General features: G+C 37.7%; 1 protein-coding gene across 3 annotated transcripts in view; it reads left to right on the forward strand.

The window, feature by feature from the left end:
* smarcc1a (SWI/SNF related, matrix associated, actin dependent regulator of chromatin, subfamily c, member 1a) overlaps positions 1–25000 on the forward strand; it is a 111128-nt gene that overhangs the window by 77844 nt on the left and 8284 nt on the right. For 2 of the 3 annotated variants that reach the window (XM_039737713.1, XM_039737714.1), the window contains exons 17-26: positions 2640–2793; positions 4442–4555; positions 6548–6607; positions 7777–8035; positions 8188–8349; positions 10965–11051; positions 14086–14141; positions 14477–14600; positions 15459–15616; positions 15709–15843. In XM_039737713.1, the coding sequence (XP_039593647.1) occupies positions 2640–2793; positions 4442–4555; positions 6548–6607; positions 7777–8035; positions 8188–8349; positions 10965–11051; positions 14086–14141; positions 14477–14600; positions 15459–15616; positions 15709–15843 (1309 nt within the window). The remainder of the gene's footprint in view (positions 1–2639; positions 2794–4441; positions 4556–6547; positions 6608–7776; positions 8036–8187; positions 8350–10964; positions 11052–14085; positions 14142–14476; positions 14601–15458; positions 15617–15708; positions 15844–25000) is intronic. The other variant, XM_039737715.1, reaches the window with a different exon arrangement.

Genomic DNA, 25000 nt, shown 5'->3' on the forward strand with positions numbered 1-25000 from the left:
TGGGCTGTTTCACCACATCGTCGACAAGCCCTTTCATCTCCTTGACTTTGTATGGTCTTTGCCAATGGGATAGCAGTTCAGAATGAGAGCTGGGAACCAACACCATGACACAATCCCCCAGCTGGAATTCTCAGAGTGTTGTGCCGCGGTCATAATAGTGCACTTGTGCTGCTTGTGCCTTCTCTGTGTGATCTTTTAGTTTTCCCAAATCTATTTTGTAACTGCGCAATATAGTTTAATATATTAATCGAGGGAAGGGCCTCTCCTTCCCAGCCTTTTAAATTATCCAATATACTCCAGGGTTGTCGTTCATATGATAATTCAAAGGGCGAGAACCCCGTCGAGGCTTGAGGGACTTCCCTATAGGCAAAGAGAACGAGGGGGAGGAGCTGATCCCAATTCCTCCTGTCCCCGCAGACCAACTTGCGAAGCATTTGTTTGAGAGTTTGTTTAAACCTCGACTAGACCATCGGTTTGAGGATGATACACCGCGGTCCTTAAGTGCTTTATTTTAAGTAACTTGGCAGTTTCCCTGAACGTCTCCGAGGTAAAGTGAATCCCTTGATCTGTAAGGACTTCCTTAGGGATACTGCCTCACACAGACTCCTACTAGTTCCCGAGGAATAACTTTGGAAGTAGCTTAGCGCAACTGAACAGCTTTTAGATATTGGGTCGCATAATCTTCAAGGACTAATATGTATTTATGTCCTCGTGCTGAAGGCTCCAGGGGTCCCACTATATTGACCCCCCAATTCTTTCAAATGGGACAACAGTTAAGGGAAGGGGAATGAGAGGAGCACGGTGCCTCCTAGGAATTTGCTGCAGTTGGCACTCTGGACGAGAGATACAAAAACGACGAACCTCCTTGTTAATTCCCAGCCAATAAAATCAGAGCTTGATACGCTCCAATGTCTTTTCGGGGCCCAAATGGCCACCTAGGAGGTGGGCATGTGCTAATTCACAGACCTGCCGCCGGTAGGTTCGTGGGTTTAGCAACAACTTCCGTTCCTCCCCTTCATGCTTGGCAACCCGGTATAATAAATCATTTTCTATAACAAAATGGGGTCCCTGTGGCATGGGTTGATGTGTGCGTTGGCCGTTGACGAACACTATTGCATTCTTTGCAAATATTAGGATGTTGTCATTCCATTGCTCCCTTTTAAATGAAACCGGTGTTTCTCTAAATTGGAAACTTATTTCAGAGAGTGGATCTGATCTGACCTCATGGGGGCGGGGAATCATCCTGATCTGTCAAGGCACGATCTAATGACATACCAGCCTGCGACAGACCAAGGACTTCCCCATCCTCCTCTTGGCCACCCACCTCTCTCTCTGCCAGCAGATTACATGGCGTGGAGACAACCTGAGACGTATTATTCCTGTTACTAGGCCTAATTTAGATCTGGGAGAGTTCAGTACTACACCGCTTTTAATATTAGACCAGTCCTGCCCCAGAATCACAGCAAAAGGTGGATTTGGGAGGACTTGCTACGAAGATCTTTTTCAACAATCCTCCCTAGCTGTTAAAACGTCGGGCGGTTTTATAGTGCCAGATATCTCCATGTACACAAGTTATACTGGTCTTTATTTTTTTTCCACTGTCATGGCAGTACATACCGGCGATCAACAATGGAGATGTTGCTGCCAGAATCGAAGAGGGCTTCAACTTAAAGCCCTTTGAGGATTACTACTCCCCTATGGGACACCGACAGTGGGTTAGAAAAGTGCACACAATCCATCCCTCTCTCTTCACTTACATTCCGCCTTATCCCTAAGTAAGTTGTGCGCCCGCGGATCTGGGGACATCGACACAGGCTCCGGTTTGTATAGAGAAGGCAGATTGTGTGGGTCGTCACAGCTCCCATGGTGTCCTCTAAAGAACAGTTGTGCTCTCTCAGATTGTGAGGCTGTCAGGGTTGTTTCAACAAGCTTGATTAGCTCGTCCATATTTATGAAATCTCCCCAGACCTGCTGGGTGAGATGATTGGGGAGAAAATTAAGACGGGCATCTTTCTGGGCAATTTGGAGAGTGGTGCATTCAAATGGCCTTAGCCAAGAGACCACTATTTCCCAGAGGTCATAAGCTTGTCCCCGGGTCAACCTCCCTGGGCTGAAGTTCTATGCCCTTATTTTCCTCTCCTGCTGGTCTGGGGATGCCCCACTTTTATCTGGGACCTCAGCCCCAGTGGGGTGGACAGCTCTCTCCTCTGAGAGAGTATGGTTAAGTCCCTGTTAAGTCCCACAGAAACCAGCCCACTCCTGTGTGTCTTCTCCACACTCTTCCTTTCTATTTCTACTAGCCCGGAAAATCCTATTTAGTGGAGCCTATATCGGGTCTTGACGAAGCCCCCCACTTGGAAACTCAGGACAGCATTTAAATGCAAGGATAGGAAGTGATGTCATTATGGCCGGAACTGGGATTTTTCAAGAATGGTCTGTAAGGAATTGAGAGAGAGAATTGGTGCACCCTGCCACCCCTGGTCAGGCCTGGAATTACTATTGTTCAGGCCCTTTAGTTGTCTCCTGATCGTATGTGCGTTACAATGTGTATATATGTGTATATGCGTATGCGTGTGTGTGTATATGAGAGAAAGAGAGAGGTTAACTAAACTGACCATACTTTTTGTCTTGTACAACAGGGTCCATGCATTCTTGGAACAATGGGGACTAATCAACTACCAGGTGGATACTGACAGTCGTCCTCTCCCAATGGGTCCCCCACCTACACCTCATTTTAATGTGCTAGCGGACACACCATCAGGTTTAGTACCACTTCACCATCGAGCACCACAGGTGTGTATGATTAGTGCTCAGTCAAGTTATTATATACTGTTTGGGCACTTTATTAAGTATTTTTGCATAATTGCAAGTGTTCCTACCCATTTGCTCTTAGAACAGACGTGAATTAATTTGGTCTTTGACCCAAAAAACCATTTAAAATGTCACTTAGGGATGATTACCATTGTCTGTTTCAATTCATAGCAATAGTTATTAGGGATGCAAATTTTGACTGTGCTTCAAAGTTGATATTGTACCCTTTTTTTATTGATTTCATAACTGTTAGTCATTAACAAGACACACATCTCAGTAGCGCAAACAGAAGCTAAATTTCTGTAATATTTTATTTGATACTTTTTTTAATTAACATGTAAGAAAGTGTTTCTGTTGAAAAAGTTCTGTGTATTTTTGTTGTGGAGTTCAAAAATACTAATCATGAACCTGGCAGGCATAAATCATGCTTATTCTAGAGTTGTACACTGTAGAGATGTCAGCTAATCCTACAGAATTACACAGGGCAGGGGACATGAGGCCAAAGTAATGGAGGTGGAAAAACTATTGCTGCTTCCAGAAATTGTTGATATAATTTACTACTGACAGATTATTGTTGCTGATGGTGGTCAAGTTTGCTTAATGCAAATGAATGATATTCATTAATGCTTTTGCTAATACAGAGCTCACTCTACATAAATGCATAGTTTGAGGCACAATGCAAGTTGCAATGCTTATATGAAACCCTAAGCAATAGCCAACTAGTACAAGAATATATATAGTGTCTGACTGACTGATACTGAGGTATCACACATACAAAGTTAGTGACCCAGGGGAACTCTGGTATTAAGGAATAGATTTCTATTTTACAACATTTTAGGTTGGTTCAGATGCACCCTCTAGGGACAATAACTGACATATGCAGTACCAGACATATCTGCCATCCCAGTAAAACTTTTGCGTTAAAGGAGTAGATGTATGTGACAAATCTGTGTCAGAATATGTACTTAAATAATTGGTAATTCATTTTACCTGAATACTTTTCACACTTGCCCTCATGATGGAGGTTTATGTAGAAATTAACTGAATTAAATTGAATATTATGCTGGAACACATTACATTTTGTAAAGAAAGATAAGGAAACCACAAATTTTATACACTCATAAGAAATATATGATGGGTAGATATAAATAACAAAAAGGTAATTTGGTGTGTAGTGACAAAGTAAATACCAGAGTAAAAAATGTTTACAAATAGAGCTTAATAGGTAAGATTTAACATCTTAATGTTTGGGACCTGTGCAAGTGGGAGCTAACTGTCAGACATTAAAGGGTGAAAACTACCTGTTCAGTGGTGAAGTGTAGAAGAAATGACTGCTTAGTTTGTGTGTTAAAACCAGGGTATTTTACAAGCAATCACAGAGAGAGAGAGAGAGAATTCATACTAGAAGATTGATCACTTTGTTTTGTTAAAAAGTATATGAAGTTTTTGGGGCAAAAAATGCTTTTTATTTAAGATTACGTCTTAACATATTTTACAGAGATTCAAATAGAGGTAGAAAAATAAATTGTACAATTGGAACTCTGTAGTGAATAGGAAATGACTAATCACAGATATAATCGAGGGTACATAGGATTCTTCATTTTAGTTGTATTTCCCCTTTTGATTATAGGTCCCTGCATCACAGCAAATGTTAAACTTTCCTGAGAAAGCAAAAGAGAAGCCTACAGACCTGCAGAACTTTGGATTACGCACAGATATATACTCCAAGAAAACTCTGAACAAGGTGAGAGATGACATGAATATAAAATATGCTTTCATCCAAGTATAAATATCTGTTAAGAGACTGTAGCATTATAATAATGCCATTCATGTTTTGTTTTTTCTGTTTGTTTATTTATATATATAAATGAAAAACTATTTGCCCCCTTCCTGATTTCTTGTTCTTTTGCATGTTTGTCACACAAAATGTTTCTGATCATCAAACACATTTACCCATTAGTCAAATATAACACAAGTAAACACAAAATGCAGTTTTTAAATGATGGTTTTTATTATTTAGGGAGAAAAAAAAATCCAAACCTACATGGCCCTGTGTGAAAAAGTAATTGCCCCCTTGTTAAAAAATAACCTAACTCTGGTGTATCACACCTGAGTTCAATTTCCGTAGCCACCCCCAGGCCTGATTACTGCCACACCTGTTTCAATCAAGAAATCACTTAAATAGGAGCTGCCTGACACAGAGAAGTAGACCAAAAGCACCTCAAAAGCTAGACATCATGCCAAGATCCAAAGAAATTCAGGAACAAATGAGAACAGAAGTAATTGAGATCTATCAGTCTGGTAAAGGTTATAAAGCCATTTCTAAAGCTTTGGGACTCCAGCGAACCACAGTGAGAGCCATTATCCACAAATGGCAAAAACATGGAACAGTGGTGAACCTTCCCAGGAGTGGCCGGGCGACCAAAATTGCCCCAAGAGCGCAGAGACGACTCATCCAAGAGGTCACAAAAGACCCCAGGACAACGCCTAAAGAACTGAAGGCCCCACTTGCCTCAATTAAGGTCAGTGTTCACGACTCCACCATAAGAAAGAGACTGGGCAAAAACGGCCTGCATGGCAGATTTCCAAGACGCAAACCACTGTTAAGCAAAAGAACATTAGGGCTCATCTCAATTTTGCTAAGAAACATCTCAATGATTGCCAAGACTTTTGGGAAAATACCTTGTGGACTGATGAGACAAAAGTTGAACTTTTGGAAGGCAAATGTCCCGTTACATCTGGCGTAAAAGGAACACAGCATTTCAGAAAAAGAACATCATACCAACAGTAAAATATGGTGGTGGTAGTGTGATGGTCTGGGGTTGTTTTGCTGCTTCAGGACCTGGAAGGCTTGCTGTGATAGATGGAACCATGAATTCTACTGTCTACCAAAAATCCTGAAGGAGAATGTCCGGCCATCTGTTCGTCAACTCAAGCTGAAGCGATCTTGGGTGCTGCAACAGGACAATGACCCAAAACACACCAGCAAATCCACCTCTGAATGGCTGAAGAAAAACAAAATGAAGACTTTGGAGTGGCCTAGTCAAAGTCCTGACCTGAATCCAATTGAGATGCTATGGCATGACCTTAAAAAGGTGGTTCATGCTAGAAAACCCTCAAATAAAGCTGAATTACAACAATTCTGCAAAGATGAGTGGGCCAAAATTACTCCAGAGCTGTAAAAGACTCATTTCAAGTTATCGCAAACGCTTGATTGCAGTTATTGCTGCTAAGGGTGGCCCAACCAGTTATTAGGTTCAGGGGCAATTACTTTTTCACACAGGACCATGTAGGTTTGGATTTTTTCTCCCTAAATAATAAAAAGCATCATTTAAAAACTGCATTTTGTTTTTACTTGTGTTATATTTGAATAATGGTTAAATGTGTTTGATCAGAAACATTTTGTGTGACAAGCATGCAAAAGAATAAGAAATGGGGCAAATAGTTTTTCACACCACTGTATATATAAAAATACACACACACTGTGGCTGCTGTTACATGTATGCTGTCAGCGATTTCATTTTAGTTTTAAATTTTGGCTAATTTTTAAGTGGTGTTTACTAAAGTGTTACTTATTTTGGCCATGATATGTACAAATACGATTCCGTTTTTCCTTTTTGTGTCTTTATTTGTGTATCATTGGTTCAGCTTGTTCATCCCTAGGGCATTAAAATTTATTTTTTACCTTATGATGGATGTCTTTTTTTTTTTTTTTTAATTCTCTTTATAATAACAGAGTAAAGGAGCCAGTGCTGGACGTGAGTGGACTGAACAGGAAACTTTACTTTTACTGGAGGTAGGTATTTATTAAGTTAAGGTTGTGTTTTACTTAATATTGCCTTAAACACTGCCACTTTAACATGACTGTAAGTAAAAATTGTACCTGTGTTTGCAGCTTTGCTGATTCTTAAATTGTTGTCCACTGAATAGCGTTTTTGTAACTGTTGTAACACACAAGCTGGTAATCTGTAGTCTTATTACATAGTTTCAGTCACTCTTCAGGATCCTTTGGAACGATCATGATTGAAATATCTTTATCCTATCTTTTGACTTGATCTTGTGATCGTCTGAGAGGTTTTATATTCATTAGGAGTTTTCGGATTCTCTTTCTTTGGGATATTATTTGACTTCTGTTGGACTTAATGAGAATTTTAACCTTTTTTCTTGTTGTGCTAAGAATGTAGTTAAACCCAAAACAAAATGATTTTTAACAGCATTGCTTTAAATATCTGGAACAATTCATAGGCTTCGTGGACTTCATTTATACAATGTCACCTGACAGATCTAAGTGCGTCTTCTATATGTTTATAGAATCATTGTAATTTGTACAGTATAAAGTGAAATTCTCAATTGCATTTGCAAACTAACATTTAACACGTCTCTACCATTCAGTACAATTATTATCATGTATAATTATTTTATCTTGAAACATCCTTTGTCTGAAAAATCTCCAAACATTTTTGACATTTTTGTCATATGGTTTTGTCTGTCTGAAAACTTAGTCACCTGTTGTGCACAGCCTAGTAGTTAGTGGTATTTTTGTCACATGACGACAACTTTGTGTTTCTAGCAACAAAATTAATCTAATATTGGATGAAAGAAATGCTTTATCCAGTGACCAAAGTATGCATTTAAATTGGATACATTTTTGAACATAGTATCCAGAGTGGTCTTCTATGCTGTCAGGTTCATAATCAGTACAGGTTTTTGATATTTTCACTCAAGACAAGTTTCTTGCATGAGGAGTGGTATATATTTGACATACCTAGGCTTTTACGTGGGGTGTTTTTTTGAGTGCTTAACTTTTTAATTTTACCTTTGGTCAGCAGAAAAAGACATTATTTTTGTGTGGGCTTTCTGTGCAGTTTGCAATTAAATGTTATATTATGCCAGCTTTAATATTTTTTGGGACAACTGCTGACTGTTGCTGTTACTTAATTGTATTCTGAAATTTGCTGCTACCAGGCTCTTGAGATGTACAAGGATGACTGGAACAAGGTATCTGAGCATGTTGGCAGCCGCACACAGGATGAGTGCATTCTGCACTTCCTGAGGCTTCCTATTGAAGACCCCTATCTAGAAAATTCAGATGCTTCCCTGGGACCCCTAGCCTACCAGCCTGTACCTTTCAGTCAGTCAGGAAACCCTGTGATGAGCACCGTAGCCTTCCTTGCTTCTGTAGTGGACCCACGTGTGGCAGCCGCCGCTGCAAAAGCTGCACTTGGTAAGTGTCTGGTTTTCATTCCCCTTTTGTTTGTCAGCACTTGCAAACTTAAAAATAATAGAGCAGTGTCAGAAAAATGATGTATGTGAAGCATGCAGGTAATTTTATCTGTACTACTGATAATGTTTTATGATTATTCTCTTTACTTTCAGAGGAGTTTTCTCGGGTGCGTGAAGAAGTTCCTGCAGAGCTGGTAGAGGCTCATGTGAAGAAGGTGCAGGAAGCTGCAAAGACCACAGGCAAGGTGGACCCAGCATTTGGACTAGAGAGCAGTGGGATTGCGGGTACTGCCCCTGAAGAGCCAGAAAAAAATGGTATGCTACACACAATTACCACATAACACAAATAATGTAAATCAAGGAGATGTTCACAAAACGTAGGCTTTATCATATTTAAACAGAGTACACTTTGCCTTCCGTACTAGTAATATGGCAGTTATATTAACCTTCAGTATATTAAACAAATACTTGGTATGGTGGTTTATTTGGAGGTATTGTTTCCCTTTAGCTATCTGAAAGTTTACTAGTTAAACAAGTATCAGTTGTAATGTCTCTGTACCTACACTTTGAGTGTAGTCTAAATGGAAACTTCAGTATTGCATTGAATATTACAGAACTAATATGCTTCTCTCTATTGATCAGAATTCAGTGCATTTAGACCCCTTCAATGTCTACAAACTTTATTGTATTGTAGATTTAATTTTAAATTAGCCTTCACATACTCTGATCAGCTAGACCTGAAGAGAGTACTACATTGTATTCTGCTGGAGTAAGTTACATGACAGTGCAAGTCAATTATATGCCTTACATTAATGTCATTCTTTGCTGTAGCATAGTGAAAAGTCAAATTAACCCAAAAACATGACATAAACATACAGTGGCTTCAGAAAGTATTTAGACCTCTACATCTTCTGGACACTTTATTCTGTTGCACATTTAGTTTTACATTGTCAAAGTCCTTCAGTCTGTACTTAATAACAAAGTGCAAACATGTTTTTAGAAAGGTTTTCAAATTTATTAATAATGAAAAGCATTGTGTGAACAAGTCTTAGATGTCAGTCTAGGTTTTTTCCAGGAAACACTTTGTAGTTGTCCATTATCTTTATCTGACATGCTGTCCTTTTTGGATGTGTGGGAAACCGACATTGATGCGGGAACAATATACAGATTTTACAAATGTAATGCAGGATTTGAACCCCAGACTGTGCTGCTCTGAGGCAATAGTACTAACTGCTGTGCCACTCTGCTGCCTTAATCATTATAGTTCATTTATTGATTTCATTTTTATTTTGCTTTTGAAACACAACCAGATTCAGTGTTAGAAACATAGCTTAGTTATAAGAGGACTAATGGCTGTCCTGTGGTGTTGACCAACATTAATTGTCACTCTTTCTGGTTTCTTGTCTAGTGAGCTTATGAAGCTCTCATATGCATAACAGAAGTTCACTCTTCTCCACTTTTGTTTAATAATTCAGATTCTCCTCCATTCAAACACTAATTGCCATGCTGCATATGATTAGTTACTTCAGCACATGTAAATCTGAGCTTATTCATTTTTGGGATACAGTTGTTTACCTTTAACAGGGTCACTTCATTTGATTCCTGATGGGCACCTCAAGTATTCTAGATAACTTACTATACATTAGCAGTTATACTTTGTTCAGTGTGTGTTGCATGCACATATTGAATTAAATTAACAGATTAAGTTATGGTGTTGCTAGTGATTGAGCTTATAGATTTATCACTAAAACGTTACTTTTAACTGGGTAAAAAATAAATGCAGTGTAGTATTGTATTTTACAATGAACAGTGATTTTACAATGATTCTGTAAAACGTAGTGCATTTTAAGGCTGTAAAGTTGTTGTTTTTTTTAATCCATTATGGTAATTGTGCAAGAAGACTGATTAGCATAACTGAAGGAATTTTGAGAAAAACTTTGATTTGAGCCTGGTGAGTTCATTTTAAACTGAGTGTTTGGGCTTATTTTGGTTTTCACACAGAAACTTAACCTGATTGAATTCAGAATGCAAGTATTGTCATGAAAGTTCTCCAGTACATTGTAACCAAGACTGTCGCATTCATGTTCAAGGTTTTGTATACTAAAGTATGTGTTAGTTTCTTTTCTTATTTAGGCTACTCCATTTAGGCTTTGCCACAGTGGAGCAATCTGTTCCCATATTTTCCTGTCCTCTGCATCTTGCTCTGTCACAGCCATCACCTGAATGTCCTCTGTCACCACATCTATAAACCCCCTTTTAGGCATTCCTCTTTTTTTTATTGCCATCGGCTCTATCCCTAGCATCCTTCTTCCAGTACACCCAGCATCTCTCACCAACTATGGAAAAAACACAGTATGCCACATCTTAAGTTTTCGGCAAATCAAGAAAATGTCACCCCTATAATTAACGATCTTTAGATTTCATTTTTCCTGAGCTCCATGTACACATTAGTGTTTTTTTCACAAATCAACAACACCTGCCATTTAAATCACGCAGTCGCAGCATTTAAATCATGTGTTCGAAATCGAACGTTTTCATTAGTAGGCGGTCTTTTTTCAATGGTCAGTGGAGTTGCTACGTTTTTGTCTTGCAGTATGTAAAATACTGTGTACATATGAAGACATATTTGGTCTTTATCCTACTGACATTTATTCCTCTCCCCTCTAGAGCATATCTTCACTTCTCTGAGGTCTCCTCAACCTGCTCCCTACTCTTGTTACAGATTACAGTGTCATCTGCAAACATCATAGCCCATGGAGACTCCTGTCTAATCTCATCTGTCAAACCTGTCTATCACCATTGCAAATGAAGGGTTCAGAGCCGATCCCTCATGTAATCTCACCAATTTTTCCCTCTGTAGTTACTTCAGTTCTGCACATCACCCTTATTCTTAAAGATTTTTACCAGTACTCTTCTTCTCCACTCCTCAGGCATCCTCTCAATTTCCAAAACTGCATTAAACAGTCTGGTTAAAAACTGCACTGCTGTCTCTCCTAAACACCTCCATGCTTCAACAGGTATGTCATCTGTACCTCAGCCTTCCCATCTGTCCTTACTTCTTCCTTGCTAATCCATTATACTTTCTGGTTCACTTTCTTTTCATTTATCAACCTCTCATAGTACTCTTTCCATCTACTACACACAGTACATTTCCTTGATTATCCTTATTACGCTAACCTGCTGCTCATCTTTCTCAACTCAGCCCCTCTGTTAAAGCCCCTCAGTACAGCTCCTTTTCTCCCTCCTTAGTTGTCCAACCTCTCGTGCAACTCCTCATGCTCCATATCTTTAGCCTTCGCCACCCCTTTCTTCACCTTACTCCTGTCTTCTTTTTCATCTCTCTGACTATCCTACGTCTTCGCCAACCTCTTCCTCTTTATACTCTCCTGTACTTTCCCTTTCCACCACCAGGTTTCTTTCTCCTCCTTTCTCTGTCCAGATGTTGCACCAAGCACCTGTCTAGCTGTCTCTTTTGCCATAGTTGCCCAGCTCTCTGGTAACTCTTCACTGTCACTTAGTTTCCTGTCTTACCTCCTGCCTGAACTCCACCTTAAAGTTTTACCGCTTCAGTTTCCACCTTTTGATCCCTGGCTCTGCCCTTATTTCTCCTTCTCTTCTTGATCGCCAACGTCATCCTATAGACCACCATCTTGTGCTGCCTAACTACACTTAGTGTCCAATCTCCTAGAGTCAAACCCTCTTGTATAGGATATAATCCACCTGTTCCTCTTCCTCCACATAGTATGTTTTACATTTTGATCCTGCAAAATTCAAATGTCTCCAATAAGTTACTTTGTTTTTTTATTTTATTTTTTTCTTTTCACCAACACCCCTCATTTTGAATAGCTTTTGTTGTTCTGTAATATCAATAAAACTGACAGCTTTCGGTCCAGTGAGAGAGAGCAGGTTGTGTTCCAAAATTCCTTGCCACTAGTGTTGTTGTTTAACATGATTCTTTCTCCTTTATCTTACTGGAGGACTTTAAGGACTGTTAATGTATTATGTAATCAAATAGAAACTGCATGTGAAATCGTGCATGAGAATTTTGTGTCGAAATAACACCAAATGACATTGCTCCACACATTCTTTGGAAATGTTCCTGTCAGTCAACCAAAGTTTGCTTCAACAAGAAGAAAGCTTTCTAATGAAAAAGAGAAAATGTTAAATCTACTTTTTTCCCTCCTTAATTAACATGTGCCATTTATTTGTAATACCAAATACATACTAGTGAAGCCACCTTTAGAATTGAGTACAGTATATAAAAACATGCTGCTAAACTTTCAAAGCACCTAAAGTTTGGGACATCATTAAATAAGATGTTGGCCATTAAAATGTATGATAAAAAGTTGAACTTCTGACATAATTCTGTCCAGCTTTTCAGAGTATTTCCATAACCATTAAATATAAACAGACTTGATAATTACAATGAACAAGGGAATGATGCGCACAAGCAATTCATTCATACAATACATACAGGAAAATGTGAATTTCCAAACAGCAAATAAAAGCTACAGTATAGGTATTAAAAGGTTTTTATTTTAGGACTTTTTACTGTGCTAAAAATCACCTTTTTTTCTCCCACTAGAGGGCTGTATTGTTTATCATATTTTTCAGTCCTTACATTTTGGAATATTTTTGGAAAATGAGCTTTGTGTCCCTGTTTCTGCTGCTGGATTGCACTTGTCATTTTTGAGCAGGATAGACCTATATCCTCTTATACTCGTGTTTGGTGGGTGTCTGTTCAGTTGTCACTGAACAGCATCAATTGTACATCAAAATGTCACAGCAGTTTATTTTTATTAATGCTGTTTTGTTCTCCTGTGACACTAGACAGTATAATTAAAAAAAAATCCAATGCACCACAAGTAAAATTTGTAGTCTTTTGGGAAGGGATTATTGATCAAACACAATCAAGTTGTTCTTCTGGCAAGTCCCAGTCATAGGTGACATTCCACAGAATTGAAGTAAAAATTCAAAAAAAGAATTAATTCATGCTTCTAAAAACAGGTTAAGATGTACTTAAATCTCCCACTCCTAACAGTGCATAGTTAACAAACATCACTCTAAACATGTCACTGATGTTTGAAGTCCCTGCTGAAATTTTTAACTTGACTAGAAGAATAAATCCTTTATTTTTCAGAATTGTAGCAATATTAGTACACAGTTTTTACATAATTGGGTCTCTGGAACCTTCAACAGAACTGACGCAATATCCATTTCTGGCACCTCAAAGTGTTGTTTTTTTAAATGGTGGTGTTATGATTGCATGAGAAAAGTGAGCACACAATATAACATACAGATACAGATGTCAGTGCATATGTATCGGTACCTTTCAGATGAAACCTTGTACATTTTATGAAAGTACGGAAGATGAACTGTAATAATGCTTGGCAAATTTGTGACAACTGTGACTGCACTACTTGCTAGGATAAAATTCATACAGCATTTTTAATTTTTTGACAAAGGCAAAGAAGTTTAGAATAAAGGAGCAGATGGTGTTGCTTTGTCAGTGGAATCACCAGAAAAAGTAAATGATATAGCACTAGAGTGAGCTTTTTACTTGCTGGTGTATATACTGTGTATTCTGTTATTTCAGAAATGTTTAACTTGCTTATGGTAAAACTGAGCCATTTTCATATTTCTAAGAATTTTAGAACAATTAAAAAAAAATAATCACAAATTTGTTGTTTAAATTTTAAATTAACCCATCAATAACTGTTACTCTATACGTGGCTTTATATATAGGATGTATGAAGGAGCATTTGCATTCCTGCTGAGAGAGAGCATCTTAGATATGAAAAAAAAGAATAGGTAGATTGAGGTAGATTTCACTTGCGTTAATAAATTCAGAGCATGTAACACAAATGGGATAGTGATTTTCTATTTTTGCTATGTTCTGTCATTATTTGAGTGGGATTCCTGTGTTTTAACTTTATTCCCCAAACCTGAAACATCAGGTGGAGTTTTTGATGGCTGCTTTGACAATGATCTGTCTTGAGTGCCTCCCAATTTAAATGACTCATTTCCTTCATTTTTTCTTCCCCCTCTCAGAAATCTCAGATCCTGAAAAAATGGAAACTGAATCAGACGGACCAGAATCTGAAAAGGTGAATGAGAAACACCTGAGGTTTCCTTTTCTTTCCATTCTACCGTTTCTATCTTGTAGCTTGTAAATGTTGCCTTTGAACATCTCAAACTATTTGGAGTATCTAAGTGTGCTACATTTTTCCTTTAGAGTTTACCCTGTAAAATATAAAAGGTGATTTGATTCTATTAAAATATGGCATTCAAACTGGTTTTGACAGTCAAAAAGATGAATTTTTGTTTGCAAACTTATTGGAAAGTTTCTTGGTCACTCCTGGTGGCCTTAACTTATTATATGGGACTTGGTCTAGAGCATTTTTACTCGGATCTAAACTCCATACCTTATTTTGATGTTTAGGCAGAAAGCAAGGAAGATGCAGAAAAGCCAAGTGATCCGTCAGAGAAGCCACAAGAACGTCTTAAGAACGAGCAGCCAGAGTCTGAGAAAGAGGATGCAGATGCACCAGATGAGAGTACAACAGGTACAGTCAGGTCAAACATCTGACAGGCACTGTTTATGTAGTGCAAACTATTTAATTCATAGAATACTAGTGCAGACAGAAATGTCCTCTTGTTGAGATTGAGTTATAAGACAACGAAAGACCGTTTTTACACTTCTCTGTATAGACTAACAGGTCAGAATTCTAACTAGAATAAAAATTCAGTCAAACATCCATCCATCCATTATCCAACCCGCTATATCCTAACTACAGGGTCACGGGGTGGGGGAGGGGGGGGGTCTGCTGAGGCTGGCAAATGAAAATGTGTACTTCAAAATTTGTTTTCATTAGAGAATTTTGTTTTTTGATTTTTTTAGATTGTCTTGCCACTTCTCAAATACACAAGAACTGCATTTCAGAACAGAATTTTGGAAGAGCAGTATTTAGTATGTTGTGTAAGATGGGAGTTCAGAAAAATTTAGGAATGTTGCCATTTTGTCTTTGTTTTCCACCTGAGAGACACCTAGGCATGGTGTCACAAAACAATTGCTGAAGCTTAGGCTGAAATGAAGCCACTGTTTGCATATATTGTCTACTGAGCTCTGGTTCACAGTAAGCAATATGTTAAGTGAATGAAGAACTCGGGGACTTGGTTATGTTTTGCGTACCTGCAAGTACAAGAAGTGTAGAACTGGTAGTCAGTAAGCGTATAAAAGTTTCATCTCCTTTGTTACAAGTAACCATTGTAGTTTAAACTCTTCATTTAGGTCATGTTTTATGTTACCAGATGTTCATTTTTGTGGATATATGTATACTTGGTAGCTCTGTTTTTGAAACTTTATTACAGTGGTCTTTTAAATCAGTTGTTCCATTTAGATAGATTTGTTGTTTTTTTCTCAGGTACAGAGAAAGATAAAGAGGAAGAAAAAGAGAATTTGGATACAAGCAGGGACAGTGATTGGGAGTCTGGTAAGAAGAAACTGGAGCCTGAATTAGAGGAGGGAAATATTGCCACAGCTGCTGCTGCTGCTCTTGCTTCAGCAGCCACTAAAGCCAAGGTATATGCCTGAACAAACCAGGTTAGTGTTGCAGGGAAAATATGCCTTTATTCCCAAAGCTTACACAGCTTGTTTTTGTTCTCCTGCTTTAGCATTTGGCTGCAGTGGAGGAACGGAAGATAAAGTCTCTTGTAGCTTTGCTTGTGGAGACTCAGATGAAGAAACTTGAGATCAAGTTGAGACACTTTGAAGAACTGGAAACGATCATGGATAGGGAAAAAGAAGCGGTGAGTCTATCTCTTTAATGATAGTTCTTTACTGATCAATACTACTGAGTAAGTGTGGAACAAAACTTGTTCACGCTATGACTAGAGGCTTAGGTTACTTAATGCTCTGTGTCATTAAATATAATTTCAGTGCTGCAGATACTACTTTGAGCTTTTAGATGCTCTTCATCTTCACCAACATAAATGTTATAAAGATATCCTGAATAACTGTTATTAAAGAGTTAAGATGTACACTGAAATCTCATAATAGGTTAGCATGTAACCATGTGTTACTTTTAGCAACTCAAATGCGCTTTGGCAACATTGAATTAGGCTCTTCATTTAAATTACAAATTAAAAATTACACTTGGTTATTGACCATTGTTACTGTGAAATTACAATGGGTGTTCAATAATTTGAGTGTGAAAGAAAGTAGCAAGCATGTTGAAACAAGTCTGGACAGGTTGTGACACGTCTCAAAGTTACTCATGCACACTTGTGGTTCAGTGCGAGTCTAACATTCCAAGAGACAGGATGTTAGTAGAGTCCTTATGCGAATCAAGTAAGAAATTGCTAGATATGGAGCAATGTTCAATGATAAAATGTCACAACAGAAGGGAAAAAGCCAAAGGAGATCCATGAACACATGACTGCAGTTTATGGTGAGTCTGCCCCATTTTCTTACAAAGTAAAATTTTTGAGCAAGCAGTTTAAGTGAGGTAAAGGGGCCATTGAAAATGACCCTCAAACTGGACAGCCTGTGCAAGCAGATTCCACAGAAATGTTCAAGAAAGTCAAGGATTTAATTTTGTCAGACAGACGAACTAAGGTTTCCTGAAGAAATGGGCATTTTGACCGGTCCAGTTTGTAAAATAAATAATGAAAAGTTGGGCATGTCAAGGGTCAGTGCAAGATGGTTTCCAAGAATGCTGATGCCATGTCAAAAGACCATGAGGCTCGAGTGCTGTCAGGAGAACTTGGAGATGTTGTGTGAAGACCAAGTAAATTTTTTTTCATCGTTTGGTGACTGGAGATGAGACTTGGGTCTATTACAGAGTTCCTGAGTCAAATATGGAGTCAATGCAGTGGAAGCACAAGTCATCTCCCATCCCAAAATCTGCAGGCAAAGTCATGGCAACTGTCTTCTGGGATATTGAAGGATTTTTCCTTCTGGAGCTCATGCCACACAAGACACCCATAACCAGGGAGAAGTGTGCCAACTCAGTGATCATTGCTGGAGTCGGTCAAGGTGAAAAGACAATGAAAACTCACCTATTTCATGGGAAATTGTATTCTTAGTAAAGTTTATATATATATATATATATATATATATATATATATATATATATATATACATATATATATATATATATATATATATATATATATATATATATATATATATATATATATATATATATATATATATATATATATATATATATATATATATATACAGTGGAGGAAATAATTATTTGACCCCTCACTGATTTTGTAAGTTTGTCCAATGACAAAGAAATGAAAAGTCTCAGAACAGTATCATTTCAATGGTAGGTTTATTTCAACAGTGGCAGATTGCACATCAAAAGGAAAATCGAAAAATAACTTTAAATAAAAGATAGAAATTGATTTGCATTTCATTGAGGGAAATAAGTTTTGAACCCCTACCAACCATTAAGAGTTCTGGCTCCCACAGAGTGGTTAGACACTTCTACTCAATTAGTCACCCTCATTAAGGACACCTGTCTTAACTAGTCACCTGTATAAAAGACACCTGTCCACAGAATCAATCAATCAAGCAGACTCCACACTCTACAACATGGGAAAGACCAAAGAGCTGTCCAAGGATGTCAGAGACAAAATTGTAGACCTGCACAAGGCTGGAATGGGCTACAAAACCATTAGCAAGAAGCTGGGAGAGAAGGTGACAACTGTTGGTGCGATTGTTCAAAATGGAAGGAGCACAAAATGACCATCAATCGACCTCGCTCTGGGGCTCCACGCAAGATCTCACCTCGTGGGTGTCAATGGTTCTGAGAAAGGTGAAAAAGAATCCTAGAACTACACGGGAGGAGTTAGTTAATGACCTCAAATTAGCAGGGACCACAGTCACCAAGAAAACCATTGGAAACACATTACACGCAATGGATTAAAATCCTGCAGGGCTCGCAAGGTCCCCTGCTCAAGAAGGCACATGTGCAGGCCCGTCTGAAGTTTGCCAATGAACACCTGAATGATTCAGAGAGTGACTGGGAGAAGGTGCTGTGGTCTGATGAGACCAAAATAGAGCTCTTTGGCATTAACTCAACTCGCTGTGTTTGGAGGAAGAAAAATGCTGCCTATGACCCCAAAACACCGTCCCCACTGTCAAGCATGGGGGTGGAAACATTTTGCTTTGGGGGTGTTTTTCTGCTAAGGGCACAGGACAACTTAATCGCATTAACGGGAAAATGGACGGAGCCATGTATCGTGAAATCCTGAGCGACAATCTCCTTCCCTCTGCCAGGAAACTGAAAATGGGTCGTGGATGGGTGTTCCAGCACGACAATGACCCAAAACATACAGCAAAGGCAACAAAGGAGTGGCTCAAGAAGAAGCACATTAAGGTCATGGAGTGGCCTAGTCAGTCTCCGGACCTTAATCCAATAGAAAACCTATGGAGGGAGCTCAAGCTCAGAGTAGCACAGAGACAGCCTCGAAACCTTAGGGATTTAGAGATGATCTGCAAAGAGGAGTGGACCAACATTCCTCCTAAAATGTGCGCAAACTTGGTCATCAATTACAAGAAACGTTTGACCTCTGTGCTTGCAAACAAGGGTTTTTCCACTAAGTATTAAGTCTTTTTTTGTTAGAGGGTTCAAAAACTTATTTCCCTCAATGAAATGCAAATCAATTTCTATCTTTTATTTAAAGTTATTTTTTCGATTTTCCTTTTGATGTGCAATCTGCCACTGTTGAAATAAACCTACCATTGAAAACAAAATCAGTGAGGGGTCAAATAATTATTTCCTCCACTGTGTGTGTGTATAATATATATATATATATATATATTGTGTATAATATATATATATATATGCTGTACTGTTACTGTTCGTGTGATTTAAAATGATGTCACAAACTTGTCCTTTTAAATTTAGCAGTCTGTGATGTGGCTGGATCAGTATCAAAATTTTGACTTTGGTATTGATTCCAGCTTTCAGGCTTCAGAACCAGTAATGAAGTAAATAACGGATAACCCTGTTGTGCTACATTAATGTCTCCCTGCCTTTCTACAAGTTAATGTTTGAATTCTAAAGCACATCAATGAGAGGCATGTTTTAGAGGGATTGTCCCACAGAGTCTACAGCGAGCCTCCATGCCTTATTTCCTGCCAGTCCTGACAAAATTCCATCCCGTTGTCAGTCCACTTCCACCCTCTTTCTCCTCCTCAGGTTCCATTCCACTCCTGACTGCATTCCCGCTTTCCCTTTCAGGCGGTAGTTGAGTCCGGCTTATAGTGTGGTTGGGATATAAGGTGGTGTTATCAGGCACATGCGAGTGAATATTTTTATGATTTTTTCAACAATACAGTCGGAGTTGATTGATTTAATATTGTTTAAAAAAATACATTAATGAATTAGCAGTCTGAGTGATATTTATAGAATCCCCAAAAATTGTCTTGAGATTTTGTCTCGGGACTTCTAGGTTAGAATGCATGTAGCAGTCTTCATTTCTACTTCAGATGTCAGTACGCTAAAAACAAAATTAATGTAAACTAAAACATTTAAAATAATCAAATTGTTGATTAACAAAATTAATAAAGAGCCATGGAAAAATGAAGTTGTCAAGTTTTGATTATATCCCTGCCACTTTCAAAATCTAACCACCCTTCTCAATGGATACTGTTTTGGCATGCTTACCACTAAGGCAAGCATTTAAGTAAGTGTAATTCGCGCATACACATGCACGACGACCTCTTGTCTGCAGTATTTCAATACAATGTTACAAAGAGCAGAAGAATGAAAATCTGAGCACTACTTTTACTTTTGGTACCGAAAATACCAAACTGCTGGTACCATACCATTTTAAAAAAATGTTTTTTTTGGTACGAGCATATGACGCAGCCTTAGTCTGAAATAGCTATAAATTAAGCAGGTTCAAGTGTAAATGGTAACAGGAAAATAATTATAGTATGTGGGTGAAATAGTTTATTTTCCATGTGGGAGCAAATGAAACTTATAGAAATCTGATAGGAGCAGTATTTGTACAAATCTGTCATGTTACCTTTAACTATAAGAATTAAGCTATTTTGAGTCCTGGTGCTGGAATAATGCATACATTCAGGTTCGATTCTGACAGAATTTTCTAAAGTTGCTTTGCATTTCAAGAATTACTAGGTGTATATTGTATGTTGCATTTTGCATCTGAAATAGATAAAAATAAAGGCAAGCATCTATCTATCTATCTATCTATATATCTATATCTATATCTATATCTATATATATATATATATATATATATATATATATAGTGGTGTGAATATAACTATTTGCCCCTTCCTGATTTCTTATTCTTTTGCATGTTTGTCACACAAAATGTTTCTGATCATCAAACACATTTAACCATTAGTCAAATATAACACAAGTAAACACAAAATGCAGTTTTTAAATGATGGTTTTTATTATATATGTATGTATATATATGTATGTATGTGTATATATATATGTATGTGTATATATATATGTATGTGTATATATGTATGTGTGTATGTGTATATATGTATGTGTATATATATATATATATATATATATGTATATATATATATATATATATATATATATATATATGTATGTGTATATATATATATATGTATATGTGTATACTAGCAAAATACCAGCTTACGGGAGAAGTGTGTTAAATAAAGCAATGAAAAGAAAACATTTTGAAAATAACGTAACCTGATTGTCAATGTAATTGTTTTGTCACTGTTGTGAGTGATGAGTGTTGTTGTCATATATATATATATATATATATGTTTACACACACACATACAACACATATATATATATATATATATACATATCTATACATATACACACATATACATACATACACACACATATATAAACATATATATACATATACATACATATCTACATATATACACACACAGCTATTTACATTATCAGTGCAATACGCTGTTTGTTAAAGCGGTTGACTCCGCTCTTACGTGCAATAACAAATCAAATCATTCAGTTGTCTTTGCTCATATGTCATTTTAGAGCTGGACGCCTGGCATCTTTTTGGCCACAGGTTCGTTTCTGTTTGCTGTGAGGTTCTGTGTTGTGGAGATTCTCAGGATGGATTGCAGGTGCTCATCAGTGAGGCTGACTCCTGTGTGCTGTTTTGTTAGTCTTTATCACTGAGAAGAGCTTCTCACACAGATATGTGCTACCAAACATGCACAAGGTTCGAGCCGCATGTAGACGGACTTTTTTTGTTCATCAAAGTCACCAAAGCGCCATGCAAACTCAGTGCGCAGTGCGCTCAGTTTATCAGCAAAGTGCGTATTTGGGAACACCGTAGTGACGACTTGGTTTAACAGTACTTGGCAACAGGGAAAGTGGGGCAAGGTGAACTGGTGCATTTGTGTCTCCCATAAAAGCAGCTTCACTTGAAATCACTTTGTGATTGTGCACGGGTTAAAGCGTCCGCTGAAGTGTCAGATTCTTATTTAATTATGCTGTTTTCTGTATCTTCTGAATTGCATTCAGGTTACCCTGATGCAAGGCAGCTGAAGCGCTTGCATTATGGGATCTGTAGTTTATTGTGTTACCAGCGCTTCATATACCCAGGCTTTAATAACAATAATACAGTATATAAAATGATCTGCGGGCGGATATAATTACGCCGGGCGGATGTGGCCCATGACCCTTGAGTTTGACACATATGGACTAAATAGAACTTGAAAAGATATGTTTTTCAAATGTGATCGCGCAATTCAGATAGAGTTGGCCAGCACTACAGCCTGCATGCCTCAATGAGTCATCCTCCTCGCTCTTACTTTTTACCGTTCATCTAATGAATACACTGAGTATGGCTTTACCAAAACAATCATTGATGGCGAATAAAGTATCCATTATTGAGTATGTAGAAGCGGGATATATATATATACCCGCGTATCGCATATATATATATATATATATATATATATATATATATATATATATATATATATATATATATATATATATATATATATATATATATATATATATATATATACCAGATAGTGTGTTAAAAAGGTAGAAAAGAAAAGGGAACATTTTAAAAATAGCGTAACATGACTGTCAATATACAGTATTTGTTTTGTGAGTGTTACTGAGTGTTGCTGTCATCAAGGATTTGATTATCATTATTTCTTTCAATCAGGTTAGTATTTGTAGGATGTGTTGTGTTCAAGTTACATTCCGTGTTTGTCAATCGTTGTAAAGATGACAGGTTTCATTCATCGATTCGTTTCTTACTGCATCAATAAACAGCTCGTCTTCTTCTTTATCTGAGACCTGACACACTGCATGCGCGGGTTTTACACTGTCTTCCTTTAGCGGGACATTGACTTTTTCCACCGTGTGCTTTGTTTCCGCAGTAGCTGGATTTATGAATATGCTTATCAGGCGCTTCATATTTTTGCTGCCTTTTCAATTGTGTAATTCGGTTTTGTTCAGCTCTTTGGAACTGTTGCCTTTTATCTGTGCACTCGTCAGTTCCGTGAGCCGCTCGGTGTACATGCATCGAAGGTTCCCAGCTGTGCTGGTGCCATCTCGTGCTATGTCCATGGCTGTATTTAATGTTACCTTAGTCCTGGCACTTAAAACTTTCTGAGTTTGTGTCAAACACCACCCTGACCATCTCATCTTCCTCTCCATAAGCACAGTCCTTCACCCGTGAATATTTACCCGTGGCAGTTTGCTATTGGATTGCGCTGACGGATGGCCTTATATGGGCAGGCACTAAATTACAAGCGCCAGCGCAGCCTGTCTATGAACTTAATTTAAAGTGTAGGTTTACATCGTGCTTTGTTTCAGTAGCAGAACTCATGAATATGGTTGTATATGTCACTTTCGCTTCTTATTGTTTAGCTGCCTTCTCAATTATATAATGCATGTTTTCTTAAAGCGCTTTTTAAGCTCTTCCTGGTTTTCTATGTACTGCGTGATTACGTGGGCGTGATGATGTCACACGAAACTCCGCCCCACGGCGTTGAAGCTCATCTCCATTACAGTAAATGGAAAAACTGCTTCCAGTTATGACCATTCAGCGTAGAATTTCGATATAAAACCTGCCCAACTTTTGTAAGGAAGCTGTAAGGAATGAACCTGCCAAATTTCAGCCTTCCACCCACGGGAAGTTGGAGAATTAGTGATGAGTCAGTGAGTGAGGGCATGTTTCTCACACAAATTGTTTCTGATCATCAAACACATTTAACCATTAGTCAAATATAACACAAGTAAACACAAATGCAGTTTTAAATGATGGTTTTATTATATATGTATGTATATATATATATATGTATATATATCTGTATATATATGTATGTATATATATATATGTATATATGTATGTATGTATATGTATATATATATATATATATATATATATGTATATATATGTATGTATATGTATATATATGTATATGTATGTATATGTATGTATATGTATATATGTATATGTGTATATGTTAAGTAAATACAAGGTCAAAGAAAGGAGAAGTAGTGTGTTAAAGAAGCAATGAAAAAGAAAAGGAAACATTTTGAAAATAACGTAACCTGATTGTCAATGTAATTGTTTTGTCACTGTTGTGAGTGATGAGTGTTGTTGTCATATATATATATATATATATATATATATATATATATATATATATATATATATATATATATATATATTTACACACACATAAACATATATATATATATATATATATACATATCTATACATATACACATATATACATACATACATACAGTCATGTGAAAACATTAGGACACCCTTTGAAAGCATGTGGTTTTTGTAACATTTTTAATAAATGGTTATTTCATCTCCGTTTCAACAATACAGAGAGATTAAAGTAATCCAACTAAACAAAGAAAACTGAAGAAAAGTCTTTTCAAGATCTTCTGTAAATGTCATTCTACAAAAATGCCTATTCTAACTGAGGAAAAGATAGGACACCCTCACATGTATTCCCTCTTAAATTGGCTCAGATCTCACACAGGTATATCACACCAGGTGCACATAATTAGTAGATCGTTACTCTGCATGTTGAATGAGGCTTGCCCTATTTAAACCTCAGACATTTAGTTTGGTGTGCTCCTGACTGTTGAAGTGAGAGTGAGCACCATGGTGAGAACAAAAGAGCTGTCAGAGGACTTCAGAAAAGATTGTAGCAGCCTATGAGTCTGGGAAGGGATTTAAAAAGATCTCAAAAGATTTTGAAATCAGCCATTCCACTGTCCGGAAGATAGTCTACAAGTGGAGGGCTTTCAAAACAACTGCCAACATGCCCAGGACTGGTCGCCCCAGCAAGTTCACCCCAAGAGCAGACCGCAAGATGCTAAAAGAGGTCTCCAAAAACCCTAAAGTGTCATCTCGAGAACTACAGCAGGCTCTGGCTACTGTTGATGTAGAAGTACATGCCTCTACAATCAGAAAGAGACTGTACAAGTTTAACTTGCATGGGAGGTGTGCAAGGAGGAAACCTTTGCTTTCCAAGAGAAACATCGAGGCCAGACTGACATTTGCCAGAGATAAAGTTGACAAAGACCAGGACTTCTGGAATAATGTTCTTTGGACAGATGAGTCCAAAATTGAATTATTTGGACACAACAGCAGAGGACATGTTTGGCGAAACCAAACACAGCATTCCAAGAAAAGAACCTCATACCAACTGTGAAGCATGGAGGTGGAAGTGTCATGGTTTGGGGCTGCTTTGCTGCAGCAGGACCTGGTCAGCTCACCATCATAGAATCCACGATGAATTCTACTGTGTATCAGAAGGTGCTTGAAGAACATGTGAGACCATCAGTTAGAAAATTAAAGCTGAAGCGGAACTGGACCATGCAACATGACAATGACCCAAAACATACTAGTAAATCAACCAAAGATTGGCTGAAAAGAAGAAATGGAGAGTCCTGGA

This window comes from Polypterus senegalus, chromosome 15 (assembly GCF_016835505.1).
Source record: "Polypterus senegalus isolate Bchr_013 chromosome 15, ASM1683550v1, whole genome shotgun sequence".
Classification (NCBI taxonomy): domain Eukaryota; kingdom Metazoa; phylum Chordata; class Cladistia; order Polypteriformes; family Polypteridae; genus Polypterus; species Polypterus senegalus.